Source organism: Azolla caroliniana, unplaced genomic scaffold, assembly GCF_043228905.1.
Source record: "Azolla caroliniana isolate FFs.n. ecotype wild unplaced genomic scaffold, voAzoCaro1.0.p SCAF_14, whole genome shotgun sequence".
Taxonomy (NCBI): domain Eukaryota; kingdom Viridiplantae; phylum Streptophyta; class Polypodiopsida; order Salviniales; family Salviniaceae; genus Azolla; species Azolla caroliniana.
Window position 1 is genome coordinate 14399911 of NW_028230449.1, and position 23120 is coordinate 14423030.

The 23120-nt window shown below is 43.4% G+C and overlaps 1 protein-coding gene across 1 annotated transcript; it reads left to right on the plus strand.

Annotated features, from left to right (window-relative positions):
- The first annotated feature begins 45 nt into the window (after positions 1–45).
- Positions 46–2397, plus strand: LOC147855534 (chlorophyll a-b binding protein 6, chloroplastic-like). Its single transcript, XM_087330349.1, has 4 exons — positions 46–307; positions 959–1061; positions 1744–2032; positions 2167–2397. The coding sequence occupies exons 1-4, from the start codon at positions 108–110 to the stop codon at positions 2313–2315; spliced, it is 741 nt and encodes a 246-aa protein (XP_087186475.1). The 5' UTR covers positions 46–107; the 3' UTR covers positions 2316–2397.
- Positions 2398–23120: the final 20723 nt, after the last annotated feature.

Consider the following 23120-nt stretch of genomic DNA (forward strand, 5'->3'; position numbering starts at 1 on the left):
AAAAACAGAGGAAAATTTGCGCGAAGAAGAAGAAGAAGAAGAAGAAGAAGAAGAAGACGCAGTGCCGCCGCCGCCTGTGTGTAGGTCGGATCTTTTGATTCCTGCTCATGGCCGCCTCCTCCGTTTCTCTGTGTGGCGTTTCCCCCTCTGCTTCCCTGCTCACCAAAACCTCGTCTTCCTTCTTCACTGGATCCAGCCATGGATCTCCCCGCCTCCTCTGCGCCCCTCATGCTTCCAAGCTCTCCATGTCTGCCGAATGGTTGCCTGGTCAGCCTCGTCCTCCTTACCTCGATGGATCCTCCCCAGGGTAATGCTATCTTTCCCCATGATCGAACCATTTGTTGGAGCTTATTTTCACACCTCTTTTCACTTCCTCCACCTCAAATTATTAGCATTCTTTCTGTCTCTCGTTTCTCTGCTACATCTTTCGTTGTTGTGCACTGATCAATTCCCACTGAACTAAGCCATTGCAGTTTCTCCTCAGCGGGTTCTTTTAAACTTCGGTGACAGTTAAGTTACATTTCCATTTCTGATGAAGGATCATATACCATTTCTTTTCCTTTTCCACTGTGTCGATCCCCGTGTTTTTCCTTGGTTTTAACGATCAATTAGTTGCATTTACTCTCCTCTTTCATTGCTATGATCAATCCACCTTAGAGTTTATTTCCCCTTTTTTCACAGCATAGGTCTCGCTGTTTTTTATGCCTTTTCTCATAGAAAAGGGACTTGATCCTTGGTTTTACATTGCCAAATGATCAAATGAGATATCGTGAAATCCATGCTACTAGGAAAGCCCAATTTCTAGTATGTGGCATTGTGTTGCACATAGGAAGAACTGCGGCCATTTTATGTGAAGAAAATGGTTCTGGTCATGAACTTTTGAACCAGGAAACGCATTCTGAGATTTTTCCTCTTTGAAGGATGAAGATTCAATGCCATGTTTCCTTGTACTTTGCAGAGACTTTGGATTTGATCCGTTAGGTTTGGCAGAAGTTCCTGAAAACTTTGCCCGGTACAAAGAATCAGAGCTTATTCACTGCAGATGGGCCATGCTTGCTGTGGTAAGGATTACTTCTCAAATTGAAATGATCTAAATAGTAAAACATAATGAATTAACTTTGCAACTGCTATCAAGGAAAGGAGAGAAAAACGAATTAAGGTTGTGTGCATTTGGCTCCTTTATTGAAACAACTGCGCTTAGTATGTATTAGGTGTATGATTCTGTGAATGCAGTTGCTTCTGTGAAAGATGTATGGATGATGTAGCATATACATTTAGGAATGGAAAATGGCATTGTGAAAGATAAAATTTTGTGCCAGAAACTGAACTGCATCTGTCATGTGGATTGTGTTGTAAATGGATGTATATGTAGTTAATGATGTGGAAGGAGGAAAATGATATTTTTGAATGGGTGTGCATCTATCACATGACTATATGAAACAAGGCTGATGTTGTGAATGGATGTATGTATGCATCAATCACATGAAATATGAAAGGAGAATGATTTTGTGGATGGTTGGGCGCATCAATCACATAAATACATGAGAATGATGTTATGAATGGATGTATGCACTCATTGCCTCCATATGCGTGAAAGGAGAATGATGCTGTTAATGCATTAACGTGTGCATCTATCCCATGAATATATGAAAGGATAGATGGTGTTGTGAATGGGTGTATATATGCATCTATCATGTGAATATGTGAAAGGAGAAGGATTTTGAATTCTGATCTTTGTGGTAGCCCGGAGTTCTGATACCAGAAGCGTTAGGGTTGGGCAACTGGGTAGATGCTCAGAAATGGGCAGCAACTCCTGGTGGGCAAGCCACTTACTTGGGAAATCCTGTACCGTGGGGCACACTCCCAATAATTCTAGCTATAGAATTTCTAGCGATTGCATTTGTTGAGGCAAAGAGAAATGACGAAACCGACCCAGAGAAGAGGAAATATCCTGGTGGTGCTTTTGATCCCTTGGGTTTCTCTAAAGATCCCAAGAAGTTTGAGGAGTATAAACTCAAGGAGATCAAGAATGGTAAGATCATGGATCTACTTTCTCCTTGTTTCTAGTTGATGTTAATATTATCGATCTACTTCTCTTTTTTCCACTGGTAAGATTGTATGATATACTTACTTTTCCTCATTTTTGGGTTTCCATGGCTCTCACAGGTCGTCTAGCACTTCTTGCATTTCTAGGTTTCTCTGTTCAAGCTATAGTCTATCCAGGCACAGGACCTTTGGAGAATCTTTCCACACACCTTGCTGACCCATGGAACAAGAACATTGCAGAGATTGTCATTCCAAGGTCTATTTTGTAGTTCTCAAGATTTGTTGTTCCCTTAATGCAACAACTGTTGATGTTGTAAATTTGTATGGAATCAATCCTGGGGCAATTGAATCTATGTGCATATCATCTAGAGGATGTCTCATAAGCGCTGGCTGTTTGATCTGGCAATGTGGTCATTCATGTTATCTCTAATTGTGTTCCATGGTTTTTCGGCTTTTATAATGCTTATAATTCCTTGTTTTATGCTCTCACAATGTCTAATCCAGTCTATCAGATAGTACAAAAGGAAGTAGCCAAACTAGAGTTGGAATCCAAGAGACCCAGGAGAATCATGTGATTAGCTTCAAATAATTAATCAGGAAAATTTGTCTCTTCGTTACATCTTGAGGCCTCTTTCTCACTGCTAACTGCACCAATGAGGATTTAGGATTCATGGTCAGTTGCATCCTTTGTTGCTTTCCTTTTTCTTGCCCCCATTTGGTTTTGTGATGCTCAAGCTTAATTTTAGGCTATGGTTGCACACAAATGCATATTTGGGTGGATAGAAGAAGAAACACATGTGTTCTAATGCAATATCCTAAGATAAACCCTACAATGAGTCCGCAAGTTCTTGAGATATGGTTGGTCTACATTTCAATCTCACTTTGTATAATGGACATATTGTGCTCCAAAATTTTCTCATGAGGTTCATGAAGTGTATTTCATCTATAAGCGCGCTAGATTGTGGGATGTATGAATCGCTCTAGAGTCCTTTAATATCGAGTTACTTATGAATGTTTGCAGAATTATTTCAAGAGATGAAAATTCAAGTTATTTTTTCATCAAAATTGCACGGGCCATGTTCTAAAATTTTGGTGAATCATGTGCTTTGTCTACTTTTAATTTATATTGACATGGCTGATTTAAGGATGCAGAATATTGTGAAATTGAGCTATTGCAGAAGAGAATTGTTCATTACCAATGCTTTCTTTCTACTCGACATATGAAGATAGTATAGAGTAAGAACATAAATTGTTAAATTACTGTCATTTTGGTAGTCATAAGGCTTCGAGATTTTCTTAGAAGAGGAATCAAACATCGTACACCTATTTTTATCAGACTAAGGGAAATATCGATACTTGAAATTGTTAAGCCCATTGGAATTTCAATGATGACAACACAATAACTAGATGGGAATTATTATTATGCTTGAAATTGATAAAGATAGGATGAGCTAGTTCATTTGATCATGTTTAAAAATAATGTTATGTTTGGAGATTGCTTAAAATTCAGGACCAAGTGGTGGAAATTGATAGCAATTTTACACTTGAGGAAGGGATGCAATGAGATGTAAGTTCTCTTCAATAAGAGGTTGAATGAAGTGATAGAATCCTCATACATCCTAGAGGCTAAAGAGAGCAAGTGTGTCAATGAAGCACCAACATTTAAAAGAGATTCACAAGAGCATGTTCAACATCTAATAACATCCCATATATGCATAATGATTGAGGTTGTTTGTATCACACCTTAATGATGACTTGATCAACCTCTTAGTGGATTGGAATTTATTCATGATGCAAGCTACACATGGAGCCCATAAATGGATCATGAGCACATGGATCTAGTTGTAAAGAGATGTTACACGTAGGAGTGGAAGCCATAACAATAAGTATATAGGTCCACAATATGGAAGGGAACCAAGTCACACATGTACAAGTCCATAACATCTTATTTATATGCACATGTCCTCATTGCTAACAAGAATTGTACATGACCTTATCTTCTCAATGATGTTGATGCAAAAGTCATGCTGCTACATTTGATGGAGGCCTTCTATAGAATATGTATTGATGCAACTAGTTTAATGCAAGGTGTTTAGTGGTTTTCCATAGCAAAATATAAAATTAAGTTGATTGTATGGTTGCTTTCCATAACTATGAACATTATTTTTATCGGTTAAAGGTTACAAGAAGTCATCCTTGTGTTTTACCATTGGTAACTATCAACGTAATCAAGTCCTATTTTCACTCTTTGTATTTTGGAAAATGTGACAATTTTAATGTTTGGAAGCCACTTTTAAGAGAAAAGTGTGTGTGGGCGCGCAGATGCATGATCTCAAACTAAAATTATGAAAAAAAATCTATAATCTAAATAACATCAAACACACCGTTTCGTAGAAATATGTGTCAATTTCAATGTTATAATACCGTTTTTGGTAGCAAATTGTTAATGTTTTGCGGATCTAATAGTGGAGAGAACAAAGCTCAATTTTGTTATGTAAGGTTTTGTTATGGTTTTCGTAGGGACGAGAGTCAACATTGTTTTTTAAATCTTCTTGTAGCTAATGCGATGGATTGGATCCTTGCGCCATCATCACAACACATTTCCTTACGCCATCATCTATTTTCTTTCTCATTATTTGGCTCTTTAAAAAATTGTAGATCCATATGTTTCTTTTAGAAAAAAACAGTATACTTTCTATATTTTGATTGTGATAATTAGCTACTAATGATTGAATTTATTCCTTGGAGTAGGGTTGTATATGGAACACCACTTAAAGTGGACTAAAATAGTCTCATGAAAATTTATTAACATTGCACATGCTAGGCATCATCTTAGGTTCAATTCAAAATCACCGGTAAGATATTGTTTGATATTGAACAATAACACAAGCTTTCCTTTACTTTTTCAACAAAATAATACTAAGAATTATAATCAACATCTACGTTCAAAAAGGCTAGAGAATATTAACTAACATTATTGAAGGCTTTATAATTTTATGGTATAACATAAAATTATAAAGCCTTCAAACATAGGGCAACGATTCAAGTTGTGGTTCAAAAAGATTAAGATTTCCTATAATGGTAGAAGCTTCCGGAACACTCATAACATTACTCTACATAAGGTAGGCATATCTCTATCTTTATTACTAAGCATTTAATTAAATAAACAAAGGAGATAGGTATGTGTGAGTGATTAATTAAATAAACAAAATTATGAATTAGTAAAATTAATTAACTAACTAATTCAAAAAGGGTGGAATTAAAAAAAAGAAAACATTTTAAAGGGAGAAATTGTCTTTTTAGATCAAATTCGAATTGCAAAAAACAAAACAAGGTGACATGTCATCAACGGGTAGCCCACAGTCAACATATGTGCTGACGTGGCGGAGGACGCCAGGTCAGCGCCACGTGGCAAGCCGTCCTCCACATATTTCGAGGCAGAGCGTCTCTCTGTCTCTCTCTACTCTCTACGCCCCCTTCCCTCTCATGGAATCTCTTTCTCTCTCTACCCTTTCTCCTATGGAATCTCTCTCCTGATGGGCCAATTTTGGTCTTAGAAGACGTTAATATACATATCTTCCTTTCTCTCTCTAATAATATTTGTTCTTTTTCGCTTTAGATTTTAAGCCATAACTAAATTTAGTGGTGGTGGTGGTAGTAGTAGCAATTGCAATAACAATAGTAGTAGTAATTCTAAATAGTTATAGGTCACAATTCCATGGTCATTGTATCCAACCATTGTAGCCAACATGACCCATGTTTTAGCTACTCATTCATCTTCTACAATTAGCATCAATCCTCTACCAATAGACCTCCTCTACCATGTCTTTGGCCTCTTACCCATCTCCTCTAAACTCTCATGCAAATGTGTCTGCAAGTTGTGGCACTCCATCCTCTCCAATGATCCCATCCTCACTTACACCACTAATCCCCCTTCTACTACCTCAAAGTCCACTAAGTTTGGTAACCTTACCTTAATGTCCTCTAAGGGCTTCCTTCTCACTACCAAAGGCCCCTTTGCATACTCCCTTAATCCAACTACCAACCTTTGGACAAGGTTACCCCCCCTACCAAATTGTCCTGGTTTGTCCAATATCCTATGTGCATCTAATAGTTTGGTTTGCCTTGGTAATCTAGTTTCCGAGTGTCGATCCCTCCTCGTCCTCAATTTGCTCTCCAGCTCTTCGAAGCTCCTCCCCTCCATGATCCATGTTGGATTCCTACACAAAGTCACCATGGTTGTCCACCCCACCAACCATACCTACATCATTGTCGTGTCAGGTGAGGATAGCTCCAATATTGTCCAACGATACACGCCCCGCTCGCCCACCTATCGCCTCTTGACCGAAGTCTATGATTCAGTCACCAATTCGTGGACAAGAGTCAGCAACGCATTGCCTGACGCCAAGTTTGGCTCCGATCCTGGAGCTTGGTGTCGTGGCCTCTTTTATTGCATCACCGAGCTCCCATATGGACTCGTTGCTTTTGATCTCGCCCGGGGCAAGTGGATGGACGATTTCATGAGTGTTGTAATGCCCGAGAGCATCTCTTTTCCTTCCTTGCTCTCATGGATGGGGCAATTGGTCATGGTGGGCATTCAAGATAGTTGTGCAATTAACTATGATGAGTATGAGGACGAGGTCAATATATTAACAACACCTCCATCCCTAGCTTTGAGTTGCTCATCATTGACAATGTCATCCAATTTATTGCCGAGGTCTTGGTCATGGTCAGGCCCATTGCAATTGTTGGCGGCATCATCGTCGTCATTTTTATCGACAATGTCGACATGGTCATCATCCTTATCCTTATCTTCATCACCATCCTCGTCCACGTTGTTATCAACATGGTCATCACCATCATCATCACCATCACCATCACCATTGGGATCAACACTCAAAACTTCACGACCATTGAGAATGCCATCCAAAAGAATAAAGGTATGGTCTTTGTGCCTTGATACTAAGCACCAATATTGGAAACTCCTAGAAGAGATGCCAGAAGAGATGTGCTTAGAGTTTATGTCCAATTTGTCATGTGGAACTCCATTAGTTTGTGGGGGGGTTGGGGATGATTTGTGCATAACATCCCACCGGAGCCCAATGGTGGCTGTGTTGAATATGAGGAGCATGACATGGAGATTTGCTGAGAGAGATCCTGTGTTTCCCAAACATAGGGATTCTCATTTATTAGGCTTTACCATAGATCTTCATAAAAATTGTATACCTTAAGAAGATAAATAAAGTTAGTACATCATGTTGTACTTCATATTGTAAGAAAGTTTTAGACCAAGTTCCCATGAATAAAATTCACAACGAAGTTTGATTGTTTGAACTCTGTGTAGAGTGTATTTTACTATAGTTGCTTTTCCTTACTTTTTAATAAAAAAAAGGAAAGGATACCAAGGGAACCAAAGGTTAAGATTTAAGAAGTCAATTTATTTCATTCATACTTAAGTGACTACACCTCTTTCAAGGTCTAGTATATGGGGTCACAATTCATTTCTGTTCTCATGTGCAAAGTTACTTACCATAAGGTAACGCGAGAAATTCTTAGTCTATTTGAGGTGGTTGTTCATTGGGAGGGAATATTAAATATTCTATATATATATTTTCTTGGTCACACATTGTTTTCAACACATCTCTTTTAGTCGTACTACATATTGACATGCGTTTTGTGGTCACAATTTGTTTCAGCACATCACTTTTCATTCATATTGCCATTTGTTAGGAAATGTTATTGTTGAAAATAACGACCTTGTTCAAAGACATTGTTGTCATTTTCAAGCAAAGTTGTAAATTTTCTGGGGACTAATGTTGGTTAACTGCTTATGCTCTCATTTAATATCAAACAAAATCTTGAGATGTAAATCCACAACTTGAAGGATACAAAGCATAAGATCTACACAAAACTATTTCATTTTTACATTTTGTTTGTAATTATTAATATTGATAGTTTCTTTCACACTAATGTCTTGTTTGGGTTGGTTTTTTATATCACTCAATTTGGAGTAAGAGAGTAGGGGGAAATGTAAAATAATGTGTGAAGAAATACCTCTTCCGTTGTAGCACAAGTTAAAAAATTGGTCTTAATTTTGTCACACTAGTCCTTACCCCACTATATGAGATGTTCATTGTCTTGCCCTGCCCCCCTTATAAGGGTTTGCCCAGCTCAATGGCTTGATGTAAAATTATTGACTGAAATTGAAGATGTGATTCAATTTCAGGCAATCACCATTTTTATCCCAGTTTAAAATTAGGTTATTTTGTTGTAAATCTTGCAAAATGTATCAATTTCCTAAGGTTAAAACAGTACCCGTTTTCATAGACTTGCCCTACCTCGCCTCCGCTTACTTACAAATGCCATGGCTGCAAACATATATTCATTTGACAAGAAAATTAAAAATCACCAATTCTATGAAGCAAGAATATGCTTTTATGTTTTGGTATTACATGTAGCCATGGTGACAAACATATATAGCAAATTCTAAGATGGTATGATGTGGTTATCATCCCTCTAACTTTATAAACACACGAGGACAAAAGATAACCCATTTCTCTTGTCTCTTTGGTAAAATGATTGACAAAGTTCAATGTAAAATGTTTCCCTCTTTGGTAACACATGACAAAGTTCAATGTAAAATGATTGATCTAGTTTCCCTCTTTGGTAAAAGTTCAATGCTTTAGATGTAGTCCCATTATTTTACTTCTATTATTTGGTAAAATATATTTTTAGTAAAACATTGAAAGTTCATGTTAACACCTCATTGATTAATTAAAATTAAAATTGTGGGACATGGTTCTAATACACATGTAAATTGTACAAGGAGCATAGTTAACTTTCATAGCCAATTGAAATGACATGTACACACATAGATAAGGCTAGAAACTTAGTTTAATTTTCTTGAGTGGTAGTACCCAAAAAACTTATAACTTAAGAGTGGCTATACTAGGGAACCCAATGCACATGGTTTGAATAATTAAATAGTGCTATGGTGGGGATCCCTAAGTAGGAAGAGCTTAAGATACTTGTATCTATGACATTTGAAATAAATAAATGGAAAACAAGATAATAATATTAGTTTTGTTGACCCATTGAATCAACGCCCCATGAGTAATGAAACCTATTGTTCCTTTGTAGCCAAAAGTAACGGATGAAAGTAGCCAATGCACGATGAGACAACTCATTTTTGGTTGCCCCATTGTGATTTAGGAATCTCTAAGTCATCCTAATGATGTAGTAACGTAGTATATATGAGAACATAGAGAAACAAAAATATGATGTTACAAAACTTATAGAAAAAGGTTCCAAATTACTTGACAGTAAATAAGCTCTAACAAGGTTAAAAATAAGTAAACAAAGTTATGCAATTAGGTTCTCATTACATAGTTAGAAGGCTGAAGTGAGTGAATGTGTTTTTATTTGAATTTGGCATTTATGATGCAACAAATTTGCAAAGGTAGGCAATTGTATATAAATATATCCAATACAATATTTACATTCATGAGAACCCAATGTGCACATAAATTTAATTTGGTACTCATCTTGGTGGGCATACTTTGAAGAGGCAATGGTCAGACTGTCTATAAATATTTCTAAAGTAACTCCATTGTGATGTTAAGTAAAAGAATGTTCACATGTTTTGGAAACAAATAAAACGTTCACACAATTGAAGTGGTTGGGTTTCACATTCAAGTATCACAAGATCACATAAATCATAAAAACCCTTTCCCTCAAAAGGGAAATTAACTTTTGATATAACAAAGAGTTTGTATCAATGTAAGAAACCACTTATGTACAATATAATGAGCAATAAAATTAATTCTTTATGATGATGTTTTATTTACAACTTAATTTACACTTAACCTCTCTACAGTGACACTCCAAACAATTCTTATACTTTTTTTTAAGATACTCATATAAATGTGAAGTTCTTCACTTCTTGTTCACGTTTTTTTTTTAAAAGAAAGATACACCTTAGTATATTACTTGAGAAATATTTAGAAGGAGACATTTCATCTCACCTCTATTGTAATACAAAAGCTAATACCAACATCTGATCAAACAGATGATATCATATAAGGAACAAATGGAGCACAATCTAAAAGCTATGCAATAAAAAAGAAGGTATGGCATAATTCCACTTCATACCAGAAGTCGTATTTGAAAATAAGTGAAGCCCTCGCCACCGTTTCTTAAAGTCCACTTGACGTTGCCTTTGAGCATCACTTGAACCCTGCATATCATCATATTGTCCATGTATGGTATGGACAAATAACAACCAGAATTCAATAAGCATAATACTGAGATGTATGTGAGCATTGTTAAAAACAACCTCGCATCTCATTTTCCATATTGTCCAAAGAACTAATGACGTAATAGTACGCCAAATAACCAAAATTTCAGTTCTAAACCGTGGAATAAAAGATGGAAATGAAGTGAGATAAATGTACCCATTGGAAAAGTGAAAAACATGAGAAGCATGCATACTTTCATACTTCATAACATCTCCATGAAGGATACCCCATAATACTGCACCCCACGAGAAGATAGAACGAGCATAATGGTGTCTCAGTAATAAAAACAACTTACTCAAGAATTGCTTGATTTTGGGACATAACCGAAACAAATGCAAAATAGATTCTGTTGTCCATAGGCCAAAAATAGAAATTAGTTAAATATAATACGCCGGAAGTAAGGCGAGTAGGTAAGGGAGAATTAGGTAAAAAAGCCGAGTTTCGAGCCTCACAGTCAGCCGACTGCTCATCGCCGTATGAAGGAAAAGAAGTATATAAACCGAGGTTTGCGTACCTCGGCAGGGGGGAGATATCCAGAGCCTAGGCAAGGTCGTTACATAGATATAGAAGCTTTGTAAGGCTACCCGATGTGGGCCGTTGTTTTTTGTAAACATCGCTAACGATTACAGTAATACATATCTATTTGCTCTTCTTGTTTTCATCTGTGTGTCGTCATTTCTAAGGTCTCAACTACGTATACGACCCGAGCTCTATTCCGGGTATGCTCTCCGTGTTCTTCCCTTAACGACACCCTATGCACAAGTCTTCACGATTACACTTCCCTTGATACCGATAGCTCGTAGGCATATCGAAGGTGTTTCCGGTAGAACGGTTAACACAATTTGGCACGCCTGGTTATAGCTGTGAGATCACAGTGAACTACGTTGAAGACAACCTTCAGCCGCCATTACGGCACCCAATCGCATCAAGCGGTCTCGACCATCTGGCCGACGCCCTGAGCCAGTCGAAGGCACTTCCGACTCGGCGGTCACCGACCAGTCCTTCCCAGAAACATTGGAGGCTCACCGGTTGCAATCCTCGCCACCTGCTACTTGGTCGCGAGTCGAGTCCAAACCAACCTCCCCACAAAGTCCTCTAGAGGTCACCCACCCTGACCCTAACCCTTTCCCGGCTTTACCGGAAGACTCCGAATTAGATACCATGCCGTATCCCTACCCACGATACACCGACAGCCCCGACGCGGAGTCGCATGTCCGTGCCTTTGTGTCCACCTGGCAGGCCAACCACTCAACCTAGCGCCTCTCGTCTGCCGAAATCGAGGCCTCAAAAATTGCCGAGTTTACGCTATCCCTTGATGGACCAGTTGCGCGATGGTATTCTGGCCTCGACATAGGGGAGTTTGACACCTTCCACGATGTTCGCACACAGTTCCTAGAACTGTTCCATCGCGAGGTGCCCAAACGAGAATTGCTCCGACAGTTCTTCTCCATGTGACAAGAACCGCACAAGACGGTCGCACAGTTCACGATCCGGTTCCGGGATCTCTACAGACAAGTGGCCACGATGTCTCTGCATAGCACATTCCGGACGCATTCTTGTCCAGCCTACGAGAGCCTCTACGAACGACTCTTGCACTTACTAATTTTGACAACAAAATGATCGAGCAAGTCATAGCGCGCGTCCTCGCCCTCGATCGGACTCAGCAAAGCACGACTTTCCCTATGAGTTCACTGCAAAGCGCCCTTCCCCAGGAGGACAATTGCTTCCGCCATGCCCTCCAATGCACAGTTTGTTCGGGATCGGGCCATCTGGCCCTCGAATGTCCTCACCGACCACAATGTCCGATTTGCCAGTCTCAATCTCACACTGTCGAACACTGTGAATACAATATGCTCAACTGCACAACGACGGCTCTGGTTCGCCAGATCGAGCCTCGGGATACATACTCTCGTCAGGAAGAGCGCCAATCCTATCAGAACCAGGATAACCAACGACTAGGATCGCCGGATAGACGGCACCGTAACGACGATTACCGTTGTCGTAGTGTATTTTGTACACTACATGAAAAACTTATAAAGTACCGATTTAATAAATATGAATAAATAGTAGAAAATATTAAAATATATATAACATGCATAGGGCAAGATTCAAACCTTACACCTCCATGTTAATAATGTAACGTCTTACCATTACACTAGCATTTCATTCATGTTAAAAAATAGATGTCACACATAAAAAAGGTAAGTTCACGTAAGATAAACTTTAGTTAAAAGAAAAACGCATGCTAAAAGAAAAAGCTACGCATGCACATCTAGCGTGCATGAACGCTATAGTTGATAAAAAACGCACAAGTTAGAAAAAGCACAATCACTTTAGATAAAGCATATAGTCTATCTATAGGAAAAGCATGGAGTCTATAGTTAGAGAAAAAAAAGCATGGATTCCTAAGAATCCCTCATCACTACATAAGGATGGGGAGCACAATGTAATAGGTGTGTGAAATATTTGGGAAATTGGATATATTTCCTAAAACACCAATTAATAAACTATACTCATGGGATTCACGAGATTTCTATATCTTTCTCTATCAATCTAAATACATATTCTTACATAAATATTAATCAATACATTATACTTGTGGGATTCACAAGTTTCTAATAATCTACTCATAATTATAATCGTCTCAAATTCTTCCTCCTCCTAGTCCAAAACACCGGTGGTTCCCACCCAACTCACGCAACGATCCGGAGCCGAAAGGCACGACACAAGTGGTGAACCCGACGTGAAGGCGGGTGGCAAGGAGATGGAAAATCAACAAGAGGCGATGAGCATGATGATGATGATGATTGAGCGGATGCAACAAGAGCAACGTGCGATGTTGGAGATGAAGTCGGCAGTAGAGTGGCTTGTGCAACGAAACGAGCAATTCAACGGAAATGATGTGTCACACTATCTACATGACTACAAGACGGAGATGATGCGATGTGGGATACCAGAAAGATTGCAAGTGATATCTTTCAGTCGGGTAGCCACGGATGAGTTACAAGAAAGAATCTACAAGATACGGCAACAAAACCCAACATGGGGGTCCTTTGAAGGAGCTTTACGAGAGGCATATGATTACGATAGACCGAAGGGACGAGATCGACGAGAGTTCGATGAATGGGTGGCATCGGAGAAGACCCACCGAAGTGCAACACAAGCATTCCTAGAGTTCGAGCATCGTATTGCTCGAATCTTGGAGCGGGAACAAAGATTGTTGGGGGAGGATAAAGTCCTAATGTTCGTGAAGTCGATCGATTGGAAAGAAAGGATGGACATCGGGATCGAATTCGAAGATGATGACGGTGCGAATGGTCTTACCGAAGATTGGGCCGAAGTCCAAAGGGTATGCTGGAGACATGATGAGAGGAAGATGAGAATCTTGTCAACGACGTGGCCGATGAAGGATGGTCGATTGAAGACAAACAATGGAGCCGATATGAAGGCCGAAATACAACATGATGGTGCGATGGAAGAGGGCGTAAAACAAGCTACCCTCTTGTCTTGCGAAAGAACGACGGCGAAGGATAAGGCCGATAACCCAAGTGTAGAAGAAGATTTCGGAATACAAGTGTCCGAAACATCGGGTGGAAAAGGGGTAAGCATAATTGATGTTTGCATAATTGATGCAGTGAAAGAGAGCAAGGAAGACTTGATTGAGGAGGTCGCCACGAAAGATGACATCGAATCGAAGGTGGCTATGGATGAATCAATCGCGGATGGCCATATCGAGACTTCCCCACCACTGATTCCAGAGACTCCGGCGGTTGCGTTCGAAAGGCAACGTGAGACCGAAGAGACGGAAGGTGGTGGAGAGAAAACAAAGGTCGAAGCCGATTCATATGACGGAGAGATAACCGAAAAGGTGGATATGCGTGAAATGACGGAGAACGATAATACCGAAGATTCCTGCCCACTAATCCTAGAGACTTTGGCGGTTGTGTCCGAGAAGCAAAGTGAGACCGGAGAGACGGGAGGTGGCGACAAGAAAGGTAAAGTCGGAAGCCAGTTCGGATGGAAGATGATCCGGAACGAATTCCGATCCGAAAGAAAGCTGACCTGAAAAGGGGTCGACTCCATCAAAACCGATCGATTGAGTTCGATTCGGCCGAACGCGAATACGGATGGAAGCCGACCTAGCCGAAAGTTGATCGGACGAGACTAATCCGGAAAGAAGCTAATCCGACTTAGTCGGAGGTTGAACCGGTCGAGGCTGGTGAAAACGAGGAAAAGAAAGCCAACCGAAACCGAAACCGATAGATCGAAACCGACCCGGAAGGGGGCCGAATCGGTAAAAACCGATCAACCGAGTCCGATTCGGCCGAAAACAAATCCGATCGGAAGCCGATCCAACCGAAAGCCGATCGGACGAGACCAATCCGGAAAAAAGTCAAGGTTGATGAAGAGGCCAGGAAAAGACACTACCACGGATGACAAGGGCCAAGCAGATTTGAAGGGTATTATTAACGATGAGATCTCAACAAAGAAGAAAAGCTCTAACGGGAAGAACGTAAACACTAATGCGAGATTGTATGATGAGAGAGAACAAAGAATATGGTGGATCGGATGGCGACAATGGTTCGGGTGGAAAGAATGGATGTGCTCAAAATGGAGAGACAAAGCTGACATAGAGAGAGAAACGGAGGGTACAACAAGTAATGAAGAATTACGAGGGTCGGTAATTGGAGACCGGATAGAGCCTGCAACCGAACAGAACTAGAAACCGGGCGGAGTTGACAACCAGAAACCGGAGACCTAACGGGGCCGGCAACCAAAAATGACCGGCGACGAAACGAACCATGCGGAGAATGGACGGACGAGACTAACAATCACCGACAACTTCGGCACATACCGGAGGATGTGCGGGTTCGGAGGGGGCGAGTGTCGTAGTGTATTTTGTACACTACGTGAAAAACTTATAAAGTACCGATTTAATAAATATGAATAAATAATAGAAAATATTAAAATATATATAACATGCATAGGGCAAGATTCAAACCTTGCACCTCCATGTTAATAATGTAACGTCTTACCATTACACTAGCATTTCATTCATGTTAAAAAATAGATGTCACACATAAAAAAGGTAAGTTCACGTAAGATCAACTTTAGTTAAAAGAAAAACGCATGCTAAAAGAAAAAGCGACGCATGCACATCTAGCATGCATGAACGCTATAGTTGATAAAAAACGCACAAGTTAGAAAAAGCACAATCACTTTAGATAAAGCATATAGTCTATCTATAGGAAAAGCATGGAGTCTATAGTTAGAGAAAAAAAAGCATGGATTCCTAAGAATCCCTCATCACTACATAAGGATGGGGAGCACAATGTAATAGGTGTGTGAAATATTTGGGAAATTGGATATATTTCCTAAAACACCAATTAATAAACTATACTCGTGGGATTCACGAGATTTCTATATCTTTCTCTATCAATCTAAATACATATTCTTACATAAATATTAATCAATACATTATACTTGTGGGATTCACAAGTTTCTAATAATCTACTCATAATTATAATCGTCTCAAATTCTTCCTCCTCCTAGTCCAAAACCCCGGTGGTTCCCACCCGACTCACACAACGATCCGGAGCTGAAGGGCACAACACCGTCAGGACGACGACCGTTACCGAAGCGAAAACCGACGGAGATTGGATGACCGCCATGTTCGCTATCACGATGACTAGTACCAGGCAAACAACGATTATGATTGCAATGAAGAGGATCGGGATGACCGTTACGATCAGAGAAATTTCCGTAATGATCGGCGCAACTCTCACCGAGAATCACACAATAACCGAAGGAATAACGACAACCGTCATCGGGACCCACCGCACAATGAACTGTGCAACTCGAACACGCCCTGAACCAGCCCACAAACACATGAGGTCGGGAATCAACCGCACCCCACAGATCGGGCTGGCACCAACAACTCGGCCGACGTTAGTTGCTTCAAGTGCAACCAACCCGGTCATTACGCTACGCAATGCCCAACAACTAACCGCGGAAAGGCTCCTACCGTGAATAGTATTATGGCTGACGTACAAAACGTCACAACACGCAGCAAAGCCCAGGCTACCCCATGGCATGTTCAGGACGAAGTCCAGCAAGCAGCCAAAGAATGGATGGATACGGCCAACAAAAACAATGTGGTGCGGATGCACACGGAAATGGGAGACGCGACCATCGGAGCAACACAGTCCTCAGCTCCAGCCACGACGGTAGAAAATGACCAACTGTGGGACGCCCTTACCAGTTCCAAGATCTGCTAACCTCTGCATAAACTCTTACCACTCATGCCTTGTTTTCAGGACACCTTGGCTTCACTCACGGCCAACAACCAGTCTACCGCACCACCTGTGCACCTGGCCGAACCAGGAACGGGTCCACCTCTCATGGATACGTAGAATCCAACCATAAAAATTATGATTAAAGGGAAGGACCTGCACGGGTGCATAATCGATGGCAGCTCTGGCGTGAATGTCATCAGCGAGGCTACCTGTCGTAAACTCGGCCTGAATCAATGGGAACCTTGCCCCTTTTGGCTTCGGATGGCCGACACACGATCAGTTCGCCCCATCGGATTAATCCGCCACCTCGACTTTACTCTAGGAGGTAACATGTTCACTATCTTGGCCGTTGTCTTACGACTCGAAGCACAGGGGGCTTACCCAATGTTATTGGGCAGACCATGGTTGCGCACAGCCAATATCAAACAAAATTGGCAGCGCAACATGGTCTCGTTTCGCCGAGGAAAGACCAAGGTCCGGATCATAACGGAAGAACGCATAACCACGCCCCACAACACCTCGCCGTTATAAGCGGAAGGGGTGCACATGCTAGACGGATTAGCCGATGACGAGGTGGACAATTTCCTAGAAGACCATCCCACTATCATACCTATCTTCGAAATCGACGCCATGTCGGCCGTCGGCACACCTCTAGACGAGGATGAGCCCGATCCCACCACCGTTGCCGAATTACGACATGCTTGGGACGCTTTTGAACGTGAACTCGCCATCTCCCAACGCGTGAAGGCATCGACGCTCAAAACGCTGAACCTCGGTTCGGACGAGACCCCTCAGACCCTACAGATTGCTAATAACTTACCAGTCGGCGAACGAGCAACCCTCATCCACTTACTCACCGATTACCAGGATGTATTCGCATGGTCTTACACGGATATGAAGGGTTTGGACCCACAATACTACCAACACCAGATCCACCTTCTCCCGGACGCTCGACCGGTTCAGCAAAGACGATACCGGATGAACCCCAATTATGCGGCTAAGGTCAAGGAAGAAATAGACAAGCTCCTCCGAGTCGGGTTCATACGACCGGTAAAACGTGCCACATGGTTAAGCCCAATCGTAGTTGTCCCCAAGAAAAACGGGAAAATCCGAGTCTGTGTGGACTACCGCAAGCTTAATGCTGCAACGGTCACGGATGGATTCCCTCTCCCATTCACGGATAGTGTTCTCGACACGGTGGCAGGTCACGAATCCTACAACTTTCTAGATGGGTTTTGTGGGTACAACCAAATCAGAATGCACCTGGATGATCAAGAGAAAACAACATTTGTCATGGAATGGGGTGTTTTCGTGGGAGAAGTCATGATGTTAGGTTGAAAAACAACGCCGGCCACGTTCCAGCGCATCATCACCGAAATTTTTAACGAGTATATCCCGACGTTCATGCAAGTCTTTCTCGACGACTTCGCCGTATATGGACAACGACTGGAACACATGACCCAGTTACGCCTCTGTCTTGATCGATGTCGCCAAGCTCGGTTAAGTTTAAACCCGGCAAAGTGTGCATTCTTGGTCACAAGCAACAACCTACTCGGACACATCGTCAGTCAAGACGGTATCGCCATGGACCCGGATAAAGTACAAGCCATCCTAAAAGCCCCGGCACCCTCGAACGCAAAAGGCCTCATCCAATTTTTGGGACAAATCAGATGGCACAATCGGATGTTACGCCACCTAGCCGATTTCGCGACAACACTACACGCGGCGGTGCATCGAGTCCCCTTTCAATGGACTTCAATCGAGGATGAGGCTTACCAAGGATTGAAATTAATGCTCTCACATGCCCCGGTTGTACAGCCACCGAGATGGTCGGAACCTTTTCACGTCTTCGTGGACACATCAGATATTGCCATCGGGAGCGCATTTATGCAATGCACGCCCCCAAATTGGTATCGGCCAGTGTATTATGCTAGCCGACATCTCTCGGCTGCGGAAAAGAACTATTCAACCACCGAACGGGAGGCCCTCAGTATGATCTACAACATCAGTAAATTTCGGCATTACCTCTTAGGCCGAAAATTCACCTTTCACGTCGATCACTCGGCCCTACTCTACCTGGTTAATAAACAAGCCCTGACAGGTCAACTGGCTCAATGGATGCTCCTATTACAAGAGTTTGATTTTCATATACATCATCGACCCAGAGTTCAACACGCCGTCGCAGATTACCTAAGCCGCCTCGAGTCCGGAGACCCTGCCGAGCCCACATATGACGATCTACCTGATGCCGGCTTATTTCATCTCGCAACGCTAACTGACGACAAAGAAGATGAATGGATCACGGAGATGACCCATTTTCTTAGTACTGGCTTGCCTCCCGACCACATGGACCTCGATGTACGGAAACGACTCGCAGTACGTAGCCGCAACTTTTGTCTAGTTTCCGACATCTTCTATCACAAAGGCTCGGACAGAATATGGCGTCGGGCCATTCGAAAATTCGAGAAGAAGGCCATCCTCCAAGAGGCCCACCTCGGTATCGCCGGCGGACACTACGCCGGAGAGTCCACGACAAGTATGGTAGAGTGGGTTATGGTGGCCTACAACGAAAAAGGATGCCCACGTGTTCTGCCGACAGTGCGACTCATGCCAACGGTTGGGATAGCCGATGGAACAAGCTCGAATACCACACCAACCCATTCTTCCATTGGAACCATTTCAAAAATGGGGGTTAGATTTTGTGGGACCCTTCAAACCGGCCGTGGCCCAAACCGGTAATAAGTATATCATCGTCGCCACGGACTACTGCACAAAATGGGTCGAGGCAAAGGCTTTATGAGACAACACGGCAACATCCACGGCCAAATTCGTGTACGAACATCTTTGGTGCCGTTATGGCTGTCCAATTGAGCTCGTTAGTGACCACGGTGGGCACTTTATAAACCATATAATACACGAGCTTACGACTCACTACGCAGTGGTACATGAGAAAAGCACACCATACTACTCGTAGGCAAACGGATTGGCAGAATCGACTAACAAAATTCTCCAAACAATCTTGAAGAAGATTGTCAACGAGAACCGCACCAATTGGGATGACAAGCTCCAGAGTGCACTATGGGCTTACCGCACGACATTCAAAACGAGCATTCAATCCACCCCCTTTCGGATGGCTTTTGGTCTAGAAGCCGTTATGCCGACCGAGTTCCAAGTCCCGAGTCTTCGAGTGCAAGTTAAAGCACGCCTACCCGAGGCCCAATCCGAACAGTTGAGGTTGGAACAACTCGAACTTGGCGAGGACCGAGTAGCAAGCATGGCCCAACTTGAACAACACTAGCGCCAACGGAAAGCCTTTGTGGACCGACATCGGAAGGGATTGGAACAAGAACTGACCATAGGCAAACCGGTCCTCGTTTTCCAGACACGACTCGGTGCTATGCCAGGAAAGTTACGATTTCGATGGACCGGCCCCTTCTGGATTATTGACGAGTTTAACGGCACGTTCCAGCTCGACACCCTCGCCGGCGAAATAGTCAAAAGCTGGGTGAATGGATTTCGACTATGACCGTACCAGGGAAATACCCCAGCCAACCCTTTCGCCGAGTCTCATGGCATGGACACGGCCACGAAGGAGGCCACGCGTCCCCCTCGGTAAGGACCCACCAACATTCCAAACTAGACATTAGGTAGGATTAGGCATAGTTTTAGCAATTAGTTAGTTCCACCTACACCACCTACCACCTCACCCAAATCACGTTAGGTTAGAGGCACCCATTAGTCACTTTCACCTTCACTTAAGTATTTAAAGGCACATGCACAACACCCAAGGCACAACACTAACTCCTAGGACACGTGGCCATAATATCCTATTATGGCATCCATGCCCAAGAATCTCCAGGCTCCTCTTCATGCACAAAACCCTAGGCGTTCGCTAAGAAACAGTTACCCCAAGCCCACTCCACACACATACGTTTTCTTGCACATCCAACATTCATCGCTTCCACGCTCTCAAACTTCCTCTCGCTCTCAACGCGTTCATCGCTCCCACCGCTCTTGCTCACAAGCCCTCTCTTGCCCTCGTAGCCCCACTACCGCACCACAACCATCTCCTTCCCTCACTCTGTCTCGGCCTAGTCGAATCCTCCTTCCCCAATCTTCCACGCAGCAGAACCCCGAGTCTAGTATGCCTCTTGCAGCTTTACAGGAAACCCGCTCCTGGCTTTAGGAATGAGGCTTAGGTGGTTATTTAAAGGTGTTCGATGCCCCAGCGCACCCTGATGCCCAAGCGGTCGCATGACGTATCCACCCGGACACAGTCACCAACAATATGATTCGTGCTGCCTTGGACCTGAAACGAGGAGGGGACCATGAGGTTGAGATTCCCCCTTCCACGACCCTGAAGGAATACTTTGGTGCGTATTCCATATCTGGTAAAGCCTACCGCACCTACGATGGATCCAACAAGGCATTCAGGGAACTCGCTCGCATCCTGATGGATTATGCGTTCGTGCATACCAACCCTACCAGTATGCCACAGAGCAAAGCGGCGATCATCATCAGTGCTTATGAGGGAAATAAAATCGACTGGGGAATCATCACAGGCGAAGGAATCTGGGCGGCGCTCGAATCCTTCCAAACCGGTAAGCGTCTGTTGCCTGTGATCAACCACTTCCTTACAGTCCTCTACCCACCTCCTTCGCTTTCCCCTCGTCGCACCCTGATCTCTCCGCCACCACCACGGAAACAACTTGGGCAGATTTTGGAGATAACTCAGGAAGAATGGGAAGAATCCTCATCTTCTCCACCTCTCGCAGGCGTTCGACACCCCGCTTCCGCCTCGGCTCCACCCCCACCAAAAACACAAAGACAACGGGCGGTGACAACAACCAGTGTTGAATGGGATGAGGCCGAGGAGGCCATCCTCGAGGATGTCACCATACGCCAAAGGCCACCAAGGACAACAATGGCCTCTCCTAAACTGAGCCCACGGCCCACTAGCCAGCAGCCCTCGGCCATCCAGCAACAGAAGAGGAAACAGGCCGAGGAGCCAACACCACCGGCCTTAGACGCACAGGACCAGGCGCCAAAAAGACGTTGTATCATTCGAGAGGCAACCACAGATATCGAAGGCAACCAGCGGCAGAAATCAAAAGAGGCTAGCCCCCCGTCCACAAACATAGTACCAACAGAGTCATGGCTCCAAGTCGGAACGATTGAGCATGGCCAAACCACGCAGATATCAGAGGAGGAAGTCCTCGGGTACAAAGATCTCCCTGCGGAGGCATACAAGTTCAGTGCCCTACTTCGACTGGGGACAACTTACGAGTTAATGGATTTCCTCGCGCGTGCCCAAGTAGCTGCCGCCGCTCGTATGGCCGAGGAGCACGCCGAAACAAAGATGATCCAACGCGCGCTAATGGGTGAAATCGAACCTCAATGAGGATCAAGCCTTACAAAAGATAGGGCGGAAGAAGGAAGTACATAATGCTTCGCTTCTCATGGAACTACCGGATCTGAACATGGCCTTAGTCGAGGCATATCACAATCTACACCACACTACTCGGGCAGCGAAGGACATGGCCCGACGTATCAAAATGGCGCATCAGCAAGCCAAACGGGCTACCGACCTATGGCAAGTAGCCAACGAGAAACCGGTGACACTCACGTAGCAATAGCCGCCCTTAATCCTCCCTACGCCGAGTGAAGCTGTCTCACCAGCCACTCTTCCGAACCCGAGCCCGAGTGCTGAAGGTACCGTAGCACACAAAGACGACACCGCCCACCCCATGGTAGCCATGGCCGAACCCAGCACAATGACAGACTTGGTACAGGCAAGTGAGCCATCGTCACGGGCAGATAACAGCCCGCACCCCCAAACCAGCCACGCCTCGACACAAACGCCACCACCTCCGGAAGTCATGGAACGAGCGACACAGATTGACAGGGACTCCTCGGCACAACTTCAGCAAGCGGCAACCCAGATAGGGCCTCCCCTTAGGGACTACCAGGAGGAGCTTCAGGCCCAGATCACGTTGGCTGAAATGGCCGAACAGAATCACAACAACATTCTTGGCTAGCAACGAGAACAAACCGCGAGCCGCGAAGCAGACCTCAAGCGCTTGCTTGCTGAAAGGTCGGCTGCGCTTGAAGCACGAGAACGAGAGGTGATGACCCTCCAAGTCTCGATCACTGAGGCTAAGGAACGGTCCATCAAAGAAACTAAGCGGAATAGCCAACGAGAACAAGAGCTCTTCGCCGACAACTAGGAATTATGCCGTCATCAACGAGCCTTCCAGGACATGGCCAACGAATATATGCAGAAGTGGAGGATCTTGAAGGAGCAACGAGTGAAAATTTCCGATGCATATCACCAGCTACAATCCGAGCACATCGCCGTCAAAGAACAACACCGTGACGCTTGGCAAATGGGAAGGGACGAAACTGTAGCTCAACTCACCAACCGTTATGAGCAGACCATCGCACTCATCATGGAAAAAGCAAAAGATAATCAAGCTACGCT

Excerpts from the sequence above, each read along its gene's own strand:
- LOC147855534 (XM_087330349.1), top strand. The coding sequence starts at position 108 with ATGGCCGCCTCCTCCGTTTCTCTGTGTGGCGTTTCCCCCTCTGCTTCC. Across the intron at positions 308-958 it reads CTCGATGGATCCTCCCCAGG|AGACTTTGGATTTGATCCGT; the intron begins GTAATGCTATCT and ends TGTACTTTGCAG. Across the intron at positions 2,033-2,166 it reads ACTCAAGGAGATCAAGAATG|GTCGTCTAGCACTTCTTGCA; the intron begins GTAAGATCATGG and ends TGGCTCTCACAG.